General features: G+C 32.1%; 1 protein-coding gene across 4 annotated transcripts in view; it reads left to right on the top strand.

Moving 5' to 3' along the window:
* Positions 1 to 18,329, top strand: part of LOC143055224 (phospholipid-transporting ATPase ABCA1-like) — a 75,276-nt gene that overhangs the window by 39,197 nt on the left and 17,750 nt on the right. For 3 of the 4 annotated variants that reach the window (XM_076228370.1, XM_076228358.1, XM_076228364.1), the window contains exons 35-50: positions 216 to 248; positions 1,406 to 1,572; positions 1,841 to 1,983; positions 2,801 to 2,905; positions 4,277 to 4,401; positions 4,606 to 4,726; positions 5,739 to 5,919; positions 9,059 to 9,228; positions 9,575 to 9,752; positions 10,939 to 11,054; positions 11,821 to 11,971; positions 12,433 to 12,568; positions 12,845 to 12,974; positions 14,587 to 14,722; positions 17,535 to 17,716; positions 17,948 to 18,089. In XM_076228370.1, the coding sequence (XP_076084485.1) occupies positions 216 to 248; positions 1,406 to 1,572; positions 1,841 to 1,983; positions 2,801 to 2,905; positions 4,277 to 4,401; positions 4,606 to 4,726; positions 5,739 to 5,919; positions 9,059 to 9,228; positions 9,575 to 9,752; positions 10,939 to 11,054; positions 11,821 to 11,971; positions 12,433 to 12,568; positions 12,845 to 12,974; positions 14,587 to 14,722; positions 17,535 to 17,716; positions 17,948 to 18,089 (2,216 nt within the window). The remainder of the gene's footprint in view (positions 1 to 215; positions 249 to 1,405; positions 1,573 to 1,840; positions 1,984 to 2,800; positions 2,906 to 4,276; positions 4,402 to 4,605; positions 4,727 to 5,738; positions 5,920 to 9,058; positions 9,229 to 9,574; positions 9,753 to 10,938; positions 11,055 to 11,820; positions 11,972 to 12,432; positions 12,569 to 12,844; positions 12,975 to 14,586; positions 14,723 to 17,534; positions 17,717 to 17,947; positions 18,090 to 18,329) is intronic. The other variant, XM_076228376.1, reaches the window with a different exon arrangement.

Here is an 18,329-nt window from a genome sequence, read left to right as displayed (position 1 = left end):
TTTGGAGATATCTACATATCCACTTAGGCTATTCTAAAAAAAAAAAGCCTTCATTACCACCCCTCAGTTACGTATTAGTTATCATGTAACATAATTTTGATATTTACTAGTTGAAGGCAAACTGTCAGTAAATGAATGAAAACCAATTGTTATATATTCCTTAGCCTAATAATCTTTGTTGTGATGTTTATTTAATGGTAATGATTTTGTTCTAGTGGACTCTCCAGATAAATGTCTTCTTCAAAAAGGTAGCAAATTTTTGTTAAGATTTATTTTATGCATGATTTGCTTTAGAATTGTCCAGAATGTTATTTATTTAATGAATGTTGGTGTTAAAATATATGATCTACTACATGATAGGAATGATGATATGTGTTATTAAACAAAAACAGAAAAAAAACAAATGCATGACTAATTTGGTAATGGATTTAAATTTTTAAAATGTAAGTGATCAGCTCCTCATCTTTTTTTTTTTTATAATTTTTACATGCATTATTGTATATATTTTCTTTTCATAAATATTATTTATAAAACTTAAAAATGTTATTGTTTTATTATAACTTTATGGCCTGTTAATATATAGAATGTGTTATGGCTTCATATTCCTTTTTGTAAATTATTATTTCTCTTACATTTTCCTCGTCAACATCCTTTCTCCCTTCTCTTTCACTAAGCACAATACCCATGTCGATCTTTTTCTGCCTGAAAGCTTGTCAAATAATTTGGAAGTTGTTTAGAAATGCTAGGATTAAAGTACATTGACAATAGCATGAAATGAACATGATTTTTCTGTCCAGTGAAAGAATTAGAACAATGATATGGTACAAAAAGAATAATAGTATGTGATCTTAATACCTTACATGTTATAGAAGCTTTTATTATACATTTAAGTGTTTGATTTCTAAAGTGACTTTAAAAAAAAAACTGAATCATAATTTGTATTCAGTCTTGCAAACAGTAAAAATAAATGTTGTATTTCTAGTAAGAATTGATGAAGCTGTTAGTTTATCCAAAATAGGAAAATGCAGAAAGATATGAATGTATAAAAATCAAATCGTTATTAGTCATATACATCCCAAAAACTTTAATAGCTTTATTAAAGTATGCAGTCTAAATTTTTCAAAGAACAGAAAAATATGCATGCATCTAAATGGAATTTTATCTGTTTAGGTATTCTTTTGCTCTTCAATTGGTAACAAAAAATGTATATAAAATGTCACTCACCAGGCATCAATGAATTCTTTTAGCCCTTACTGACTCAGAAATGGTACATTGTATTTAAACCGTTCAAATTTCTTTAGCAGGCAATTTTTTTTTATCATATCTTTTTAAAAAGAAATGTTGAGGAGAATTGTGTGCAAAGAATCCATCAATGAAAAATATTAAAAATGAATTGTTTTCACAGAATCTGTAATATCAGTTCCAACCAGTGAAAAGAGTATTGAGACCGGCTTCAGCCACAAGGACCATGTGAAACATACAGGAGCTAGACTCAAACTTCAGCAGTTTAAAGCTATCTTTTTGAAAAGGTTCCACAGACTTCGACGTAGCAAGAAAGGATTCTTCTTTGAGGTAACAATATATTTTGTTATAATTTTATTTCTATTTAATTGTAGAAGTATGTTTTCCATGGAAGTGCAAAGTTCAAACTACCTTCAGAATGATTTTTGGAATTGTATAATTTTCACTTCTTTAACTATTTTTTTGGTTTTTGAAAAAATGAGTGTTTATACATATAAGAAGCCCAAGCATAAAATAGTTTAATAATTTACCATTATTTATTAATTATCATTATTATATAACATAGTATATCTATTTCAATGCTGTTATCTATTTTCAGATCATTATGCCAGCATTGTTCATATTGGCTTCTATGGCCCTTGCAAAGATACGACCACCATCATTTGGAGAACCACCACTGGAACTTCAGCCATGGATGTATACACCACAGAAAGGAGCACCAAATCTGTATACCTTCTTTAGGTTAGGCATATGTTATTACCTGTTATATCTCTGCTCAAGGTGTGGATGGTTTGTCCATCTGTTTGTCTTCTTGTTTGATTGTCTCTCTGATCATCTGTCAAACATTTCCATTGCATCTAACTTAGCATGTCAAGTATGAAATGATAGGATATTTGGTCTGGAACTTCATAATGTTGAATAAAAGTGTTTATTATATACTTAGTAGTAAATACAGATAAATTGTATGTGTAATACAATCAATGGCAAGTGTGCTGTATCAGCCACCCGTGATGATATCGATATCAGCACAGTTGCAAAAGCTTTATCACACCTTTAATCTGTATGACGTCACATCATCGATTGCAGTCACTGTTGCAAAGGCTTTATCAAAACCCTAATTTGTATGACGTCATGTCAAACCTATAATCTGTATGACGTCATTTCAATCCTCCTTATCTGTATGACGTCATGTCACATAAAAAACATCTACTTGAGATATATGTATATAATAAAGTGTATATGATATGGCTTTTTTAATATCACACACCGTATCAACCCTCAACCAATATAATCCCTATAGCAGAGCTCTAGGAATGATTTGATAGTTGATCAGGAACATACATATTTTGAGTTATACTTTGTAAACAATTTTCAGATCTACTTGGCAGTCACTTCCTTATACATTTTGAATTTTAATGACACCCACTGAACATGTATACTTTAATGTTATATACCTAGTGGTAGTATACTTTGCTGAGCATTGTCTTCAATTCCTTGTTTTTACTAAATAACAGTTAAGATACATGTGATTTTCAAATTAATATTTTTTATTTTGCAGCAATGATGGAAATGACTTTGGTGTTGGTGCAGACCTAACGAAAACATTACTGACAAAACCATGGATGGGCAATAGATGTATGGACCCAAAGATTAAACAGATCAGGTAATAGCTAACAGTTAACATTAAGAATAAAGGGTGCTTTTTTTCTTGAGCATATTTTCAGAGCATAAATTTTGAGTTCTAGTTCAAGAGTTAGACTATTTACCAGTTATAGTTTACATGATTCTACGATGTAATCAATTTACATTTTTGTATTTCTAGAACAGTGAATTAACCATAATTTTGTCCTACTATCAAGAGATATATTTTTCAATACCTATGTATGTGTAAACACCATATTGCCACTATGTGGTGAATTACAGTTGTAGAGTAAATGAAGTTATAACTGATGATATACCTTTTTTTTTGTAAATTGGCAACCTCTAGGTTAATTAGGGCCATGCCAAAGGCGGGTCCCCTATAGTGATCAGTCTGTCCGTCCGTCCGTCCGTCCATCCGTCCGTCTGTCCGTCCGTCCGTCCGTCCGTCCGTAACACTTTGTGTCCGCTCCATATCTAGAGAACCATTATGATTTCATACTTTATACTTTACATGATTATTAACCACCACCAGAGGGTGTGTCATGATGTATGTACAACTTCCTAGGTCAAAGGTCAGTGTCAAAAAACTTTGGTTTCAGTTGACAACCCTGTGTCCTGTGGTGAAGATCGTGTCCGCTCTATATCTTGAGAACCGTTATGATTTCAAAGTTTATACTTGACATGTATATGAACCAACACCAGAGGGTGTGTCATAATTTATGAACGACTGCCTAGGGCAAAGTTCAAGGTCAAAAACTTTGGTTTCAGTTGACAACCCCATGTCCTATGGTAAAGATTGTGTCCGCTCTATATCTTGAGAACCGTTATCATTTCAAAGTTTATACTTGACATGTATATAAACCAACACCAAAGGGTGTGTCATAATTTATGTGCAACTTCCTAGGTCAAAGGTCAAGGTCAAAAACTTTGGTTTCAGTTGACAACCCCATGTCCTATGGTAAAGATCGTGTCCGCTCTATATCTTGAGAACCGTTATCATTTCAAAGTTTATACTTGACATGTTTATAAACCAACACCAAAGGGTGTGTCATAATTTATTTACAACTTCCTAGGTCAAAGGTCAAGGTCAAAAACTTTGATTTCAGTTGACAAACCCATGTCCTATGGTAAAGATACAATTTTTTAATGCACATTATTCGCAGCGGGGCCCACAGAGATGGCTCCCATCTCAATGATATCTAGTTCTCTTCATTTTGGCAGACTACTTGCAAGGTATTTAAAACTCAGATAAACTAGACATTCTTAAAAAGATGACAAGTCGGACATGACCTTGGAAAACAAATTTAAGTGTAGGATAGGATACTAATTATCAAATGATTACACTTGTCATGTACAAAGTAGACAAACAATCAAATATTTATATTTCTTGCAGTGATTATTCCTGTAAAGCAGATAGCTATGAATCTTTATGGACAAATGGTGGCAGGTTTACTGGTAATGACGCTATAGACTTTCCACAATGTGACTGTTCTAGTGGATTTCAAGTGTGTCCGTCAGGTAAAACAATTAGGAGAATAATTTACATTGACATTTTTACTTTTGAACTGTTAGTATTCTAGTGAATTTTAATTTTTTCATTCCCTTGAAATTAGTGAATTTTCTGACATAAATGTGAAGGGTAGAAATAAATGATAGTAAAAACTTCTTAAAACAGTGAGAGAAAAAGCAAAAGATTTCAAGTAATTTGTTATACATTAACAGGTGCTGGAGGTCCTGAACCACCAAAGAAACTGCTACCGACAACAGACTATCTATATAACATGACTGGTCGTAACATCAGTGATTGGTTGGTGAAGACAATGAAGCCATTCCAGAAAAGGAGGTAAGATAAGACAACCTTTGAGTGTGAAAGTTGTGACTGTTTTTTGTCGAGCCTGCAACTTTTGTTGCAGAAAGTTCGACATAGGGATAGTGATCCAGCGGTGGCGGCGGCTTTATCTAACTTCTTAAAAGCTATATATTTTAGAAGGTGGAAGACCTGGATGCTTCATACGTTGTATATAGATGCCTCATGTTACGAACTTTCCATCAGTCACATGTCCAATGTCCTTGACCTCATTTTCATGGTTCAGTGACTACTTGAAAAAAAGTTAAGATTTTTTGTAATGTTAAATTCTCACTTATTATAAAATAAGGATAACTATAATTGGTATATGTGTACCTTGCAAGGTCCTCATGCCTGTCAGACAGTTTTCACTTGACCTTGACCTCATTTCATGATTTATATGTCAGTTGCGAAGGTTTTATTTGACCTTGACATAATTTTCACAGGTCAATGCCAAGTGTTAAGTATTAGTGTTTTAGTCTGTTTTTTTTTTTTTAATTTATAAGCAATAGTTCAACTATATTTATTGTATGGAAGAATTGTTAGCTGTACATGTTTGCCTGGCATGTTTCATCTGACCTTGACCTCATTTTCATGATTCATTAATCAATGATTAGTTTTCTTGGTTAACGTTGAGTTTATGTGACGGTTGTAATAAATTTATATTTAGGACTATCAACATTATATCAATGATTAGTAAAGAAGGCGAGACATTTCAGTGTGCACTCTTGTTTTTAACTAGGAAGCTATATTAGAAAAAGTCACCTTTTTTAACCTGTGATTCATACAAGAGTACATAATGTTTAAATACATTGCATAATAAACTGTTATGTGTTTATTAATTCTTGATAAAGAAAAAGGGGGAAAACTATTGTTTATTTTGCTTGTGATAATGGATGTTTATAGCACTGCACGGGTATGTCTCTCCATCTGTTGTTTTGTTTGTTTGATGATTCTTTCATCCATTTGTTTAATTTCAATATCTTTAATCCTTATCTCCTCTGTCTAGGTATGGTGGATTTTCTTTTGGAGACATTAACAATATCAGCCTGGCCCTGAACGCAAGTAGAATACGAGAAATATTTGAAGACATTTTGTATAATTTGACTCAGACATCAACAAATTCATCAGAATTTTTTAATGACCTTGAGGACATTTTAGAAGATGCTGTTACACAGGATACTGTCAAGGTAAGACATTTCAAGGTTATGATAGATATGCTGTCAGTGACCTTTACCATAAAAATAAGCAACTTTCTACCCAGTTATGAACTTGAATGCTTGATATATGTAGAGAGGATAGCAAGTCTTATCTATACATATAGCTTTATCTTTGTCTTACATAATTTAATGCTAGAAAGTTTGGGAATTGATATCAGTATCCTCCATCATCAATGTTTTAATCTACCCATTAAATTATTAGGTCATAATTCATATGTAATTATAATACATATAAATACATTTAATAGATATATGTATATCATAACCATGGACACTGACCCTTCTTTTTTTCCTTCTTTTTAAGAACCTTTATTTATACACTATCTATTAATGACCTGTCTTTTTGAAAATCATGTTATTTTAAAACAGAGGATTGAACATCCTTATACTAAAAATACTTACCGCACCGCTGGTAAAATATCACGTTATGATTGGTTTAGTGCTGTCAAGTGGTAACCCCCTATGGATCCTTAGGGGGTTAGTAAATTTCATAGGGGGTTCATGACATCATGTCCTTCTGTTAATGGAGATGTTGTCTATTGATGTTTAAGTTTCATTGTTTATTTTTCTACAAAACGCAGCAGGAAAAGTCCTGCATGCTATAAATTTGTTATACAGTTCACTACTGACCCCCTACATATTCATAGAGGGTGAGTAAAATCCATAGGGGATTCGGCCTACGGCCTCACCCCCTATGAATTTTACTAACCCTCTATGGATCTGTAGGGGATCAGTAGCAAACCATATCTATACTATTAAATCAGAAGACCTCATTTAGTGTGTCGCTTCTCTTCCTTGCACGATAAATTAATCATCATGCCTCTGTGTTCTGTAGGTAACATGCATAGTCGATTTTGTCATCCATTCTTATAATTAATCAGATTGAGTTATTTTTGGAGAAAAACGACAAAAAGGAGTCCGAATATTGATTCCGTCATCAGAATAACTTTTAGTCATAGATAAGACTTCCGGTTTGAAAATGCACAAGTACAACCAATCGTATGATAGATGACAAAACTGAAAAATAAATAAGCCAATCAGAGCGTTCTCTTTATCATGGTGTTTAGATCGCAAGAACCACAACTATTAAATCTCCTTAGAGAGGACAATTATTTTTCGCTTTTATCTACATGTAAACTACGAATATACAACTTTAATATATAGAGACTTTCTGAATTCTGTCAACTGTTTTCTTTGAAATGTTTACTATTGAAGGGGTCATACCAGTTGCATATATATTAAAATAAGTAAAACATGTGGAAACAAGAATGTGTCCATATATATAATATTTGTTCATTTTATAATTATTTAATGGTGATGTTGTACCCTTTCTGACTTGTTATATAATATATTTTGAAATGTACAGAATCATATTACATGATCCATCGCCCTGTAAGATTAATCGATGACTATTTATTCAGTCATTTTATATATATTGATATATATAGTACACGGATGCCAAGTCGATACTATATTCACTAAGTTTTCAACTTCATCAAAAACTACCTCGACCAAAAACTTTAACCTGAAGCGGGAGAGACGGGCGGACAGACGAACGAACGAACGAACAAACGAACGCATGGATGCACAGACTAGAAAACATAATGCCCATAAATGGGGCGTAGAAATTTATTGTTGAAAGTGAAAGTAAGGTTTTCGGCAAAAATGAAAGTAGGGTAGAGATTAGAGGGAGGCAGGGCCTTTTTTCAGGACGTCGGGATCGGGTGTTGTTAAGCTTGGGATTTGGAGATTAATCCTGGGAAGATATTTTTCGATTTCTGGATTTCGGGATAGGAATTTCTTTAAATTCTACACGTGGGGATTTCATGTTTTTAAGCCCGGGATCTCGGGATCAGGACCCCTCCGACCACCCATTAAATTAGCCTTAGTCGGTCTTAGTCATTTATACAAGATTCATATATTAGGTGTAATACCACCATTGATTTTCCCCTATTAGTCTTTGTTAAACACTTTTCAAAAAAATGTGCAGAATTTATCTTTGTTTCAAATAAAGAAATACTTGGCATGAGTAAAGTTCTATTATGTCCAGTACTATAGAAAAAATTTCACATACCATTTCATTGCATATAAGAAAATAACCATCATTGGAAGTTAACCAATCAAATTTCTCCCCTTATTTTATCTGTGTACAAGGTTTCCACCATTGGCATGTTGATAAGGCTCTCAAAAGAAAAAAAGCACTGATGGATTGTCCTAGAAGCATATTTTATTAGACTTATAATGGTCTATATATAAGCAGTTACATTAATTTCATGTTTGAAGCGGTGCAAATTTTTAATTTAATTTGACTTTTACCAAAAGATGCATTGTAGCAAAGGAGAATAATAATAGTGGTCTGAGGCCAGACACACGAAAATAATTGAATTTAACAGAAAGAAACAAATATCGGACTTTGGAAACAAATATCGGACTTTGGAAAAAGGGGAGAGGGATTTTGATACCTTTTATGAAATTCTCCATATACATTTATTTCATGTTTGAAGCGGTGCAAATTTTTTATTTAATTTGACTTTTACCAAAAGATGCATTGTAACAAAGGAGAAGAATAATAGTGGTCTGAGGCCAGAAACACGAAAAACAAATTTAACAGAAAGAAACAAATATCGGACTTTATAAAAAGGGGAGAGGGATTTTGATACCTTTTATGAAATTCTCCATATACATTTATTTCATGTTTGAAGCGGTGCAAATTTTTTATTTAATATGACCTTTACCAAAAGATGCATTGTAGCAAAGGAGAAGAATAATAGTGGTCTGAGGCCAGAAACACAAAAAACGAATTTGACAGAAAGAAACAAATATCGGACTTTGGAAAAAGGGAGAGAGATTTTGATACCTTTTATGAAATTCTCCATACATAATATATTTAACAAAAAATCATCAAACAACAGTTCACAAGCTGTAAATGCCCGCGATTTCGCGGATGTGTTCTAGTAACTTATAATGTTCACACAAGTAACAGGTAACAGGCCACAACCATATGAGAAATTTTATAACATGTGACATTATGATTTCTATATTTTCAATAAAAACGGTGTTTTTCTATTCAAATATCAGTTAGATACATTCAGTTTGTATAAAATTTTAGGTATGGTACAACAATAAAGGTTGGACAGCCATTGTTTCATACATGAACGTGATGAATAATCTGATTCTACGTAGCCGACTGAGTCCTGGCCAGAATCCAGAAGAGTTTGGTATAACAACTGTAAATTATCCCATGAATGCAACTGTCAAACAATTTACTGAAGAAACACTGTAAGCATGTATTAATTTTATTCTTGTAATACAGTCCATTTAACAAAATAACTTATTCTTAAAGATGGAATTTGCATGTTCCAAACAAACTATTTTAATGATTAATTTTTTTTGTTAAATATTTTTGGATGTAGTTGTGATGTAATACAATTTAAGATAAAATTATAATTAAAGATTATGGTACCTATGGACAAAAAGAATTTAAGATGCATTTGGAATTTTTATGGAAGCCATAACTGAACATGGGAAAAATGTAGCAATCATTTGTATATTTACACTTTTCTATTTATTTATTTGTAGACGAGAAAGTTTATATATTTACACTTCTCTATTTCTTTATTTGCAGACGAGAAAGTTTTATAGATGTGACTATAGCAATCTGTATGATATTTGCCATGTCATTTATACCTGCAAGTTTTGTCATGGTGTTGATAGAAGAGAGGTCATCAAACTCCAAACATTTACAATTTGTTAGTGGGGTCAATCCATTTATTTACTGGCTGGCAAACTTTCTATGGGATATGGTAAGTTAAATCATTAGGAATGGAATACTGTATACTCAAAAATTATTGTAAGGTTTTTATTAATGTAAAAAATGCGACTGGGTAGGAATCGCAATAATAAGAACTGACATTGTGGTATTGGATACATATAATTGAATGCATATTTTCCTGATATCATAATTATTAATCTTGCTTTTTTTGTGTTTTGAAAAAGTGGAAAAATAAATGCACAGAATAATTTCTAAATTTACAGTTATGGTTATAAGTTATCAATCAAATCAAATCAAATCAAGTTTATTGTACAAAAACAGGCCTCCAGCCCACGGTACATTTATAAATTTACAATATAATATCAACTACTAAGTGCTTATCATTTAGATATAATCACATATTATGAGTGCCAGTAAAACTTGAATACAATGAAAAGCCTGTTCGAAACAATACTGAGGAAATGAAAATATAGGAAGTACTATTATACTTGTGCTCTTTGAACTCATTACTTTTGAATATCCATATATCCATGTTTAAATGAATGTTGTAGCCTTATAAGGTGTTTTTTGTTATATAACTGCAACTGATATATTGTTGTTGTTTTTTATTTAATTATTTTGCGATCGTTCTATGTCTTTTGTCGTATTCCGTTTATGGCATTTTAATTATGTCTGTTCATTTGTGGCGGACTTGTGTGTTTGACTGTCCATCTTTATTTTTTATTCAGTCTATTCAAGAGTCTTTTATAACTTGTTTGATACCAAAAGCCTTCGTTTAAAAATAGAGTTTTAAATAGTAAGGCCCTGAATCAGTCTAAAATTTTAAAACTTCAGTTTTAATTCAGTTAATACATGTATCTGTAATTTTGATGTATATAATCATGGCTGATTTATTCTTGGAAAAGCTCTGTAAACATTATACAAAAATAGACAATCTGACATAATTTGACTTCTGCAATCTTAAGATGATGGTAACTGATGTTACGATAATCTGTTTCACACCAATGCTTATTGTAAATGAACTACTGAATGTCTTTAAAATAATTAGGTTGAGATTGAGTTTTTGGAATCAAGATTGAATACTATTGTTTACATAAGACAGATGGATATTGATGTTGTGTTGTTAGAAATGAGGATAATATCATATATTTAAGATTTTATCCTGCATATATTTAAGATTGTATCCTGTTTTTCTGACTTGCATAATTTTATTTCAGGTGAATTATATGATACCGTCGATTTTATGTATTATCATCTTCTTGTGTTTCCAAACAAAGTCCTATGTTGGACCAGGAAATCTGGAGGTTCTCATTGTATTGCTGATCTTATATGGGTAAATATTACTGATTTAATCATTTTCTAGACTATCTAGACTATTTATAAATTATCTTTGGTCATCTCAAAGAGATTGATTTTCTCGCTTGAGCTGTTACTTCAAAAGTGAAAAAAAAACAATCAAGTTGAGATAACTTACAAAAATCTGTTTATCACTATTCTGCTTATGACCATGATGACGAAGCTGAAATTAATAGCATGTGCACCCTTAGTTTCTACCCATAATTTTTCATATCGCTCTATTGTGCTGCAAAAGGAAATTATTAGTTTGTAAGATTGAAGGAAAATTTCGTAAAAAAGCGATAATATGTTATAATTTGTTAAAAAGTTTTCCTATAAACTGCAATAACAGTAATAAATGCAGTTCATTAGTGGCATTTTATACCACCACTTACAGAGAGAGTGGTATACTGCAATATAGTTGTGCGTGTCTCTGACATCTGAGAACTGCTAACAACTTCTCTTTTCCATATGAAAATAAAATTAAATAATATGTATGAACATTGTTCACATATATTTTTGTTTGCATTTTAAAAGATTTCAAGGGAAACTTCTTGCTGTGATCATATATACCTTAGTTATAGATTATTTACTACAGTTAAAGATATTTTCATATGGAATCTTAATGAGGGTACTGAAAGATTCAGTTTTGGCAGTTTTATTAAATTCAAGGTTACATGTTGAATCGCTTTCATTTTAAAATATTAGATAATGTTGTGTCATGTCTCTTTTGATTTACTTTATTATTTTGTTATGTATTTCAGATTTGCCATGACCCCTCTGATGTACCCCTTCACCAGATTTTTCAGTGTCCCCAGTACAGCCATGGTAGTACTGACATCAGTTAATATATTCCTGGGAACCACATCTACACTGGCTACATTTATTATAGAATTCCTGGAAAGAGACGACGAGGTGATTTATTTATAGATCTTGCTTGACAAACTGAGCAAAAAACATTCATAAGAACAAGGGAGGATACAAAGAATCAATAATAATTTAAAGTTTTGTTTGGCCAAATACTCTTCTACAAGAAATAAAGTTGTTATATATAGAAAAAAGAAGAAGATGTGGTATGATTTCCAATGAGACAACTCTTCATAGGAGACCAAACGACACAGAAATTAGCAACTATAGATCACTGGGCACCTTTCATTATCAAATATTTTTATCTGAATGATTTGGGGGTTTCCCATGCAAAACACTGATCTTGTCTAGGTTGGCTAGGTCATTGGGAATTTCTGCTATGTTAATAGGAGAAATCAGTTTATTGCAAAAGTAATGGACCATTGAAAAGTTTCTGTAGAATTGTAAAACAAATGACATCAAAGTTGCTCAACTAATTCATTCATTATATATTTTATTGTATGTTTCAGGAACTGAAAAATGTCAATGCTATATTGAAAAAAGCCTTCCTATTGTTACCTCAGTACTGTCTAGGACGAGGTTTGACAGATATGTCTCGTAACCAGCTATGGGCAGATAACTCTGATATTATCAGTCCTGGCTCATGTAAGTTCATTTAGTATCTAAGTAAGTACATATTGTTGTGTAAATCAGATAATTATATTTTTATGTTCTATAGCTTTCTGATTTCTGATAAGTTATCATATGATCAAGAAGGGTCTACTGTAAAAGTAAAAGATATCAGTGTTAAATTTTAGTTCAATTTTTATAGGGATTATGCATAAAATAACAACACCTAAATGATTTGTTTTTAAACTCATATATATCACTATACCATGAATATTTCAATGTAACTAAAATTTATTAAATTATATATTATAGATGAAAAGGTATGGAAGTCACCATTTGAGTTTGACCAAGTTGGAAGGAATTTATTGTCCATGTTTTGTGTTGGTATCTTGTTCTTTATACTTAATCTACTGATAGAATACAACTTCTTCCTCAGTAGAAGGTAAGCTCGTTAATAAAACTACTAAGTACTGTAGATTAGTTTATTTTTGTGGTCACCAATCTTTATACGACCGCAATATTTTTGTGTCGTATAATGGTATGTTATCGTCTGCATCGCCTGAGGACACATTTAGTTTCTGGACAATAACTTTAGAATAAGGGAAAGGATCTCTATAAATTTTTGCCAGAAGGTTCAACACGACTTAAGGAAGGTTGGGATTGATTTTGGGGGCTATGGTCCCTATAGTTTAGGAATTAGGGGCCAAAAAGGGGGCCCAATATAAGCATTTTTGTAGTTTTCAAACAATAACTTGTGTTTAAGTGTATGAATCTCTCTGAAATTAAACCACAAGTTTCCATACCATGAAGGGATGGTTCGTAATGACTGGGAGGTTATGGCTCAAAATGTTTTGGAATTAGGGACAAAAAAGGGGAAAACCGTTTTTTCTTGTCACTGGACAATTACAACAATTTAAAAGCAGCGTAAGGGAGGTAATTCAAAAACAGTTAACATACAATGCTGGGTATGTTCAGATTAACCTCCCTTACACTATATGTAAATTATGTATAAAGAAATGTCAAGTTTTGGACTTATTGCAAAAAAAGGGGGTGGTAGTAGTTTTCAATTTTTTCCCCCTAATTTCTCAAATTCAAATTTTTGAAAAGTCTGAAGAAGAAATCTTTAATTGCACAATATTGCATAATAGATTTGTAAGATCTTGACATTTGTTTTGTGTCAACAATTCATATTATGTCAAGAATTTAATCAATCCAAATTAGAGCTGTATCAAGCTTGAAAGTTGTGTCCATACTTGCCCCAACTGTTCAGCTTTTGACCTCTGAGGTCGTATAAAGCTGCGCCCTGCGGAGCACCTGGTTGTAGATAAAACCTTTCGTTTTTGTGAATATTTAAATTCAATGTTTTGGCTGCATACATTACTTTGGAAAATTTGTAATTTGTTGAACATTTAAATTTGTGGTTCCCCTGTACCTACGAAATTCAACAACATTGGTATCTAATAATTATTAATGAATTCACAGTATAGTTTAAAAAGTATAACTAATCTAGCCAAGAATCATGTTGTTTGATACGTTTAAGAAATGCTCAGTGGAGACCAGATAAGAAATGGATTTTATGACTGCAAGTGTAGTTTGTGGACTGTGATACATATTGTAGTTCATGTTCCTCAGATACTAAATTAATACAATCATTTTCTGTTAGTTAATTGCTAGACCTACTTATACTTCCCATAAAAATTTAATTTCAGTTTTTAAAACATCTTTAAAAGGTGGTACATAATACCACAGGGAGATAACTCTGTAAAAATTATCTCAATTTTTCATCACATTGTATTGTTAAGGAAATATTAAGCTTCTCAATGATCAGAATTAGTGTTGTCAAACTGCCATATATACAAAAACAAAAATCTGATAAAGTGAGTTGTTCAAGTTATTTTTAAATTCTTAAATTTTTCCAAAGGGTCAAAAAATGCTTTGTCAAAATTTTATGAAAAGTAAACAAGCCAAATTAATTTTAGTCAAAGAGTTTGGTACCACCTTAAATGTTGTAGATTGTTTCAAATCTCCTAACCTTTTTGTTTGTAAACTTTCAGTTGGAGCTGTTTCTGGAATTCCAAACCTAACTTTAAATCCCTGGCTGATGAAGACATAGATGTTACTAATGAAAGAAAGAGAATAAATAACAAACAGACAAAGGAGGATGTTCTTATAATTGACAACCTCACCAAGGTAAATATATAGAGGCTGTTCCCTTAAAACATGTAATTGATAACCTCTTCAAGGTTATTAACTAGAGACACTTCCATTTAAAGATAATTATGGCACTTTTGAATGCTACTTTGGTTGGATGAACTAACCCTTTATTTTCAGAATAGATTAATAGAACCCCAGTACTTCAATAAACTACTTCAATTGTTTCATGGAGATGCAAGGCTTCCAAAACGGTCATATATTCCGGTCATGACCGAAACTTTCATAAAAAGTCCGGCTGCTCTCAGCCTCAAACGGTCAAATAGAATTGGTTTGCCACTTTTTGTTATTCAAGGCATTTTTCATAAAACGGTCATTTCAATTTTGACCAACTATCGATCATTAAAAATGTCAGTTTGGGGCTTTGGACATGTCCGCTTGGGCATACTATTTCACAAAGATATTTCGGTCATAATTGGGTTTATTACAACAGATGCAGCAAATTTAAGATTCTTTGAAGTGTCTCAGTTAGTCTAATTCTCTGGATACATAAATGTACGGCTTGGTCTTTAGCTTGTGTACATCAATAAAAAGTAGAAAAAACATGTTTTCTTTTATTTAAATCACAGCAACACAACAAGCTGTCAAACAATTATCCCTTCAATAAGTTATATTGAAGCCATAAATCATTCACTGATTACAGGTTTGTTACCTTTGATGAGGTGTCTTTAGCTTGTCTTTATCAATAGAACTAATGATGCATAACAATGTACATAAAGATGATCAGGTAACGAGGTCAAATATGTAAGCGTGTACAGAACAACATTCTATTTAATTACGCTTTATAGATATTGTTTTAAATGAGCATTCAGTTTAACAAAGTTCCCTGATATTTTCTTCAAATTCTTCAAATAAGTATATTTATAAATGAATAAGTATGATATCAGACATATATTATTTATTTGACACTGTACATCGTGTTAAATACTGGGGTACTATAAAGGGGAAAATTAATTGAAATATATAGTAAAAACACCAAGAAAAGCTTCGCTTGTGTATACCAAGCTGACTTGTCCAATGAATAAGAGGGGCGTTCTCTATTCTTGTTTTCATATTAAAAAAATGTTTTTACAATTGAAATCATAAAGAATAATATCCAATCATGACAATCTCTGACTCTTATAAAGACTTCGTCTGAAATTGAACAGTTCCCTAATGCAATTTCTCTAATGGAAATTTCACGTATTTTGCCGGTTTCAAGTGTCGAATGCGAAAGGGGTTTTTCAAGGCAGAACATTATTAAATCGCTAAGGTGTAGTCTGGGTATTGATGCTTTAGATCAACTTATTAGAATAAGCTTAGTAAGTGTAGATGTTAAAGACTTCGACCCTGTTCCTGCAATCCGCAAATGGCAATCCGTTTGTAACCGCCATGTGTATCAGAACAATGCATTCAGCAAGCTGATGAATGTTAGATCTTAAATTAGACTAAATGAACTGTAATCTTGTGCTATGATCTGTGCTTCTTTTCAATGAACTCATTGTAATATTTATTGCTTGTGTTTGTCAACATTGTGCTATTATTGTTGTTATATGCTTACATAACATATCATGTTGTTATTCATTAAATTATCTACCAACTGAGTACGGTATGTTTTTATTTATTCCTTATTTTCTAAATCGGGTTTGAAAATTGTACAACGAAAAATGTTATCACTGTTCAGTACAAGGTTTAAAACAATATCCTTCATTGGGCCTCCTCAATGTTATCTATAAATACCGCATCAGTTGTAAAGGTCACGTGGTCAGGTAATCAATACACAAAAAGAAAAGTATCACGTGTATCAAGCTGTACTACAATTAAAGCCAGTTGTCATCAACAGTTTAAAATAATATGGCCTTAATTAACAAGTTTACAAGTGTAGAGTACTCACAGAGAGAAGATAGATTATTTAAACACAAACGAAAACGAAAACATAAGAAAAGTCAGGTACTGAAGCTGACTGATTCAATGATGGCTCCCGATACACAGAAAAATGACACAATACCGAGGATAATATTTTATTTATTTTTAGAATGAAGACAACAAAACAGTTATAAATAATTTTATTGCATATAACACTTCTAATTACTTAGACACATATATCTTATGCATCCTCTCAGTAACATTTAAGTATCCAGCTGATCATTGACCGTCAAAAATATTTCTTTGTAAAATGTCCGGCTGTCGTCAGGAAATTTAAGAAGCCTTGTGGAGATGCTATACTTTTGTGGGTCTAACCAAAAACTTATAATTTGTTTTTCCTGGTCTTCTCTCAGGCATAAAAACAAGAAAGAAAAAACTTGTCAGTTTTTGAATAATTTTTCTGGATAAGGTGACCATAAATTCTTGTGGTCCAGAGTTGAATTTTGAGGGGAGTCCAGCCCCCCCCTCCCCCTCCCTTTTTGTGGGAAAAACTGGTTGATTATACAGGGAATTACTGAAGCATTGCTGGCGCAGGCACAATCTTAGGCAGTCAGTGGGCCTCCACTTCACTTATGAATATTTCTGGATCCGCCACTGTGGTCTATTATCTTGTGTGCATTGCCAGGATGTGAGACGAGTTCAAAGCAATCTGAACTTTAGGTTATAAAATTTAAAGGATTTGCATTGCCTCATTTCCTTTTTTTTTTAATAGAGGAAATAAAACAAGTTTCTAATGATGAATTAAATTTATGTATTAATAAACCCTAAAATAAATATTATGAATGAAAATTATACTGAGGTTCATATAGGTGTCCATTTGATGTATGTATAAAGTTCTGAATAAAATATTTTTGAGAATTACATAACTGTTCTTCATTCACACCAGGTGTACAGACTTCATGGAAAGAAGGGCAGGAATATAGCAGTAGACAGATCATGCTTTGGTGTACCTAATGGGCAGTGCTTTGGTTTACTAGGTGTAAACGGGGCTGGTAAAACTACAACATTTAAAATGTTAACTGGTGATGTAGATGTTACACAAGGAAATGCTACACTAAATGGACACAGGTAAATATTATTGACAATGTGATAAACGACTTGTTTGCCCAAGAAAATGTATTGTGGTTTATAGCTACCTTCAAATCATTTTATTTTACAGGTTTATGGACAGAATTGCATTTGCTTTGCATATTTGCCAAAAACAATTCAACAAAACTTGACAACATTTAAGATGTTATTTTATTTTTTCCTAGTTTAGGTGCTAGTTCACAGTTGAATATCTTTATTCTTTATTTTCAGTATTCTAAAAGACTTGGAGAAAGTCCGGTTGGACTTGGGTTACTGTCCACAATTTGATGCCTTTGACCCGTTATTGACAGGAAGGGAGATTCTATGTTTCTTTGCTAGATTGAGGGGAATTCAAGAAAAGGACATTAAACAGGTTGGTTTTAGGACTATTTCATAATAAAATACAGATATTTTCCCTGCCAAATATTATACTTATAATAAAAAAAAGCAATTTTCATAATTTATAAGGACAGCTTATCTTCTACATAGGGTACTATTTAGTCATTTTGCACAACAGAGTGGAAGAAAAAAAAATCTTTTATGATAGACATGTTTAGCTGTTTCGCAACTATGATTAAACATTATTTAATTTTTGCAGCATATTGCATGAAAT

Source organism: Mytilus galloprovincialis, chromosome 1, assembly GCF_965363235.1.
Source record: "Mytilus galloprovincialis chromosome 1, xbMytGall1.hap1.1, whole genome shotgun sequence".
NCBI lineage: Eukaryota > Metazoa > Mollusca > Bivalvia > Mytilida > Mytilidae > Mytilus > Mytilus galloprovincialis.
Note: the sequence above shows the minus strand (reverse complement) of the source record. Positions and strands in the feature narration are given on the sequence as shown.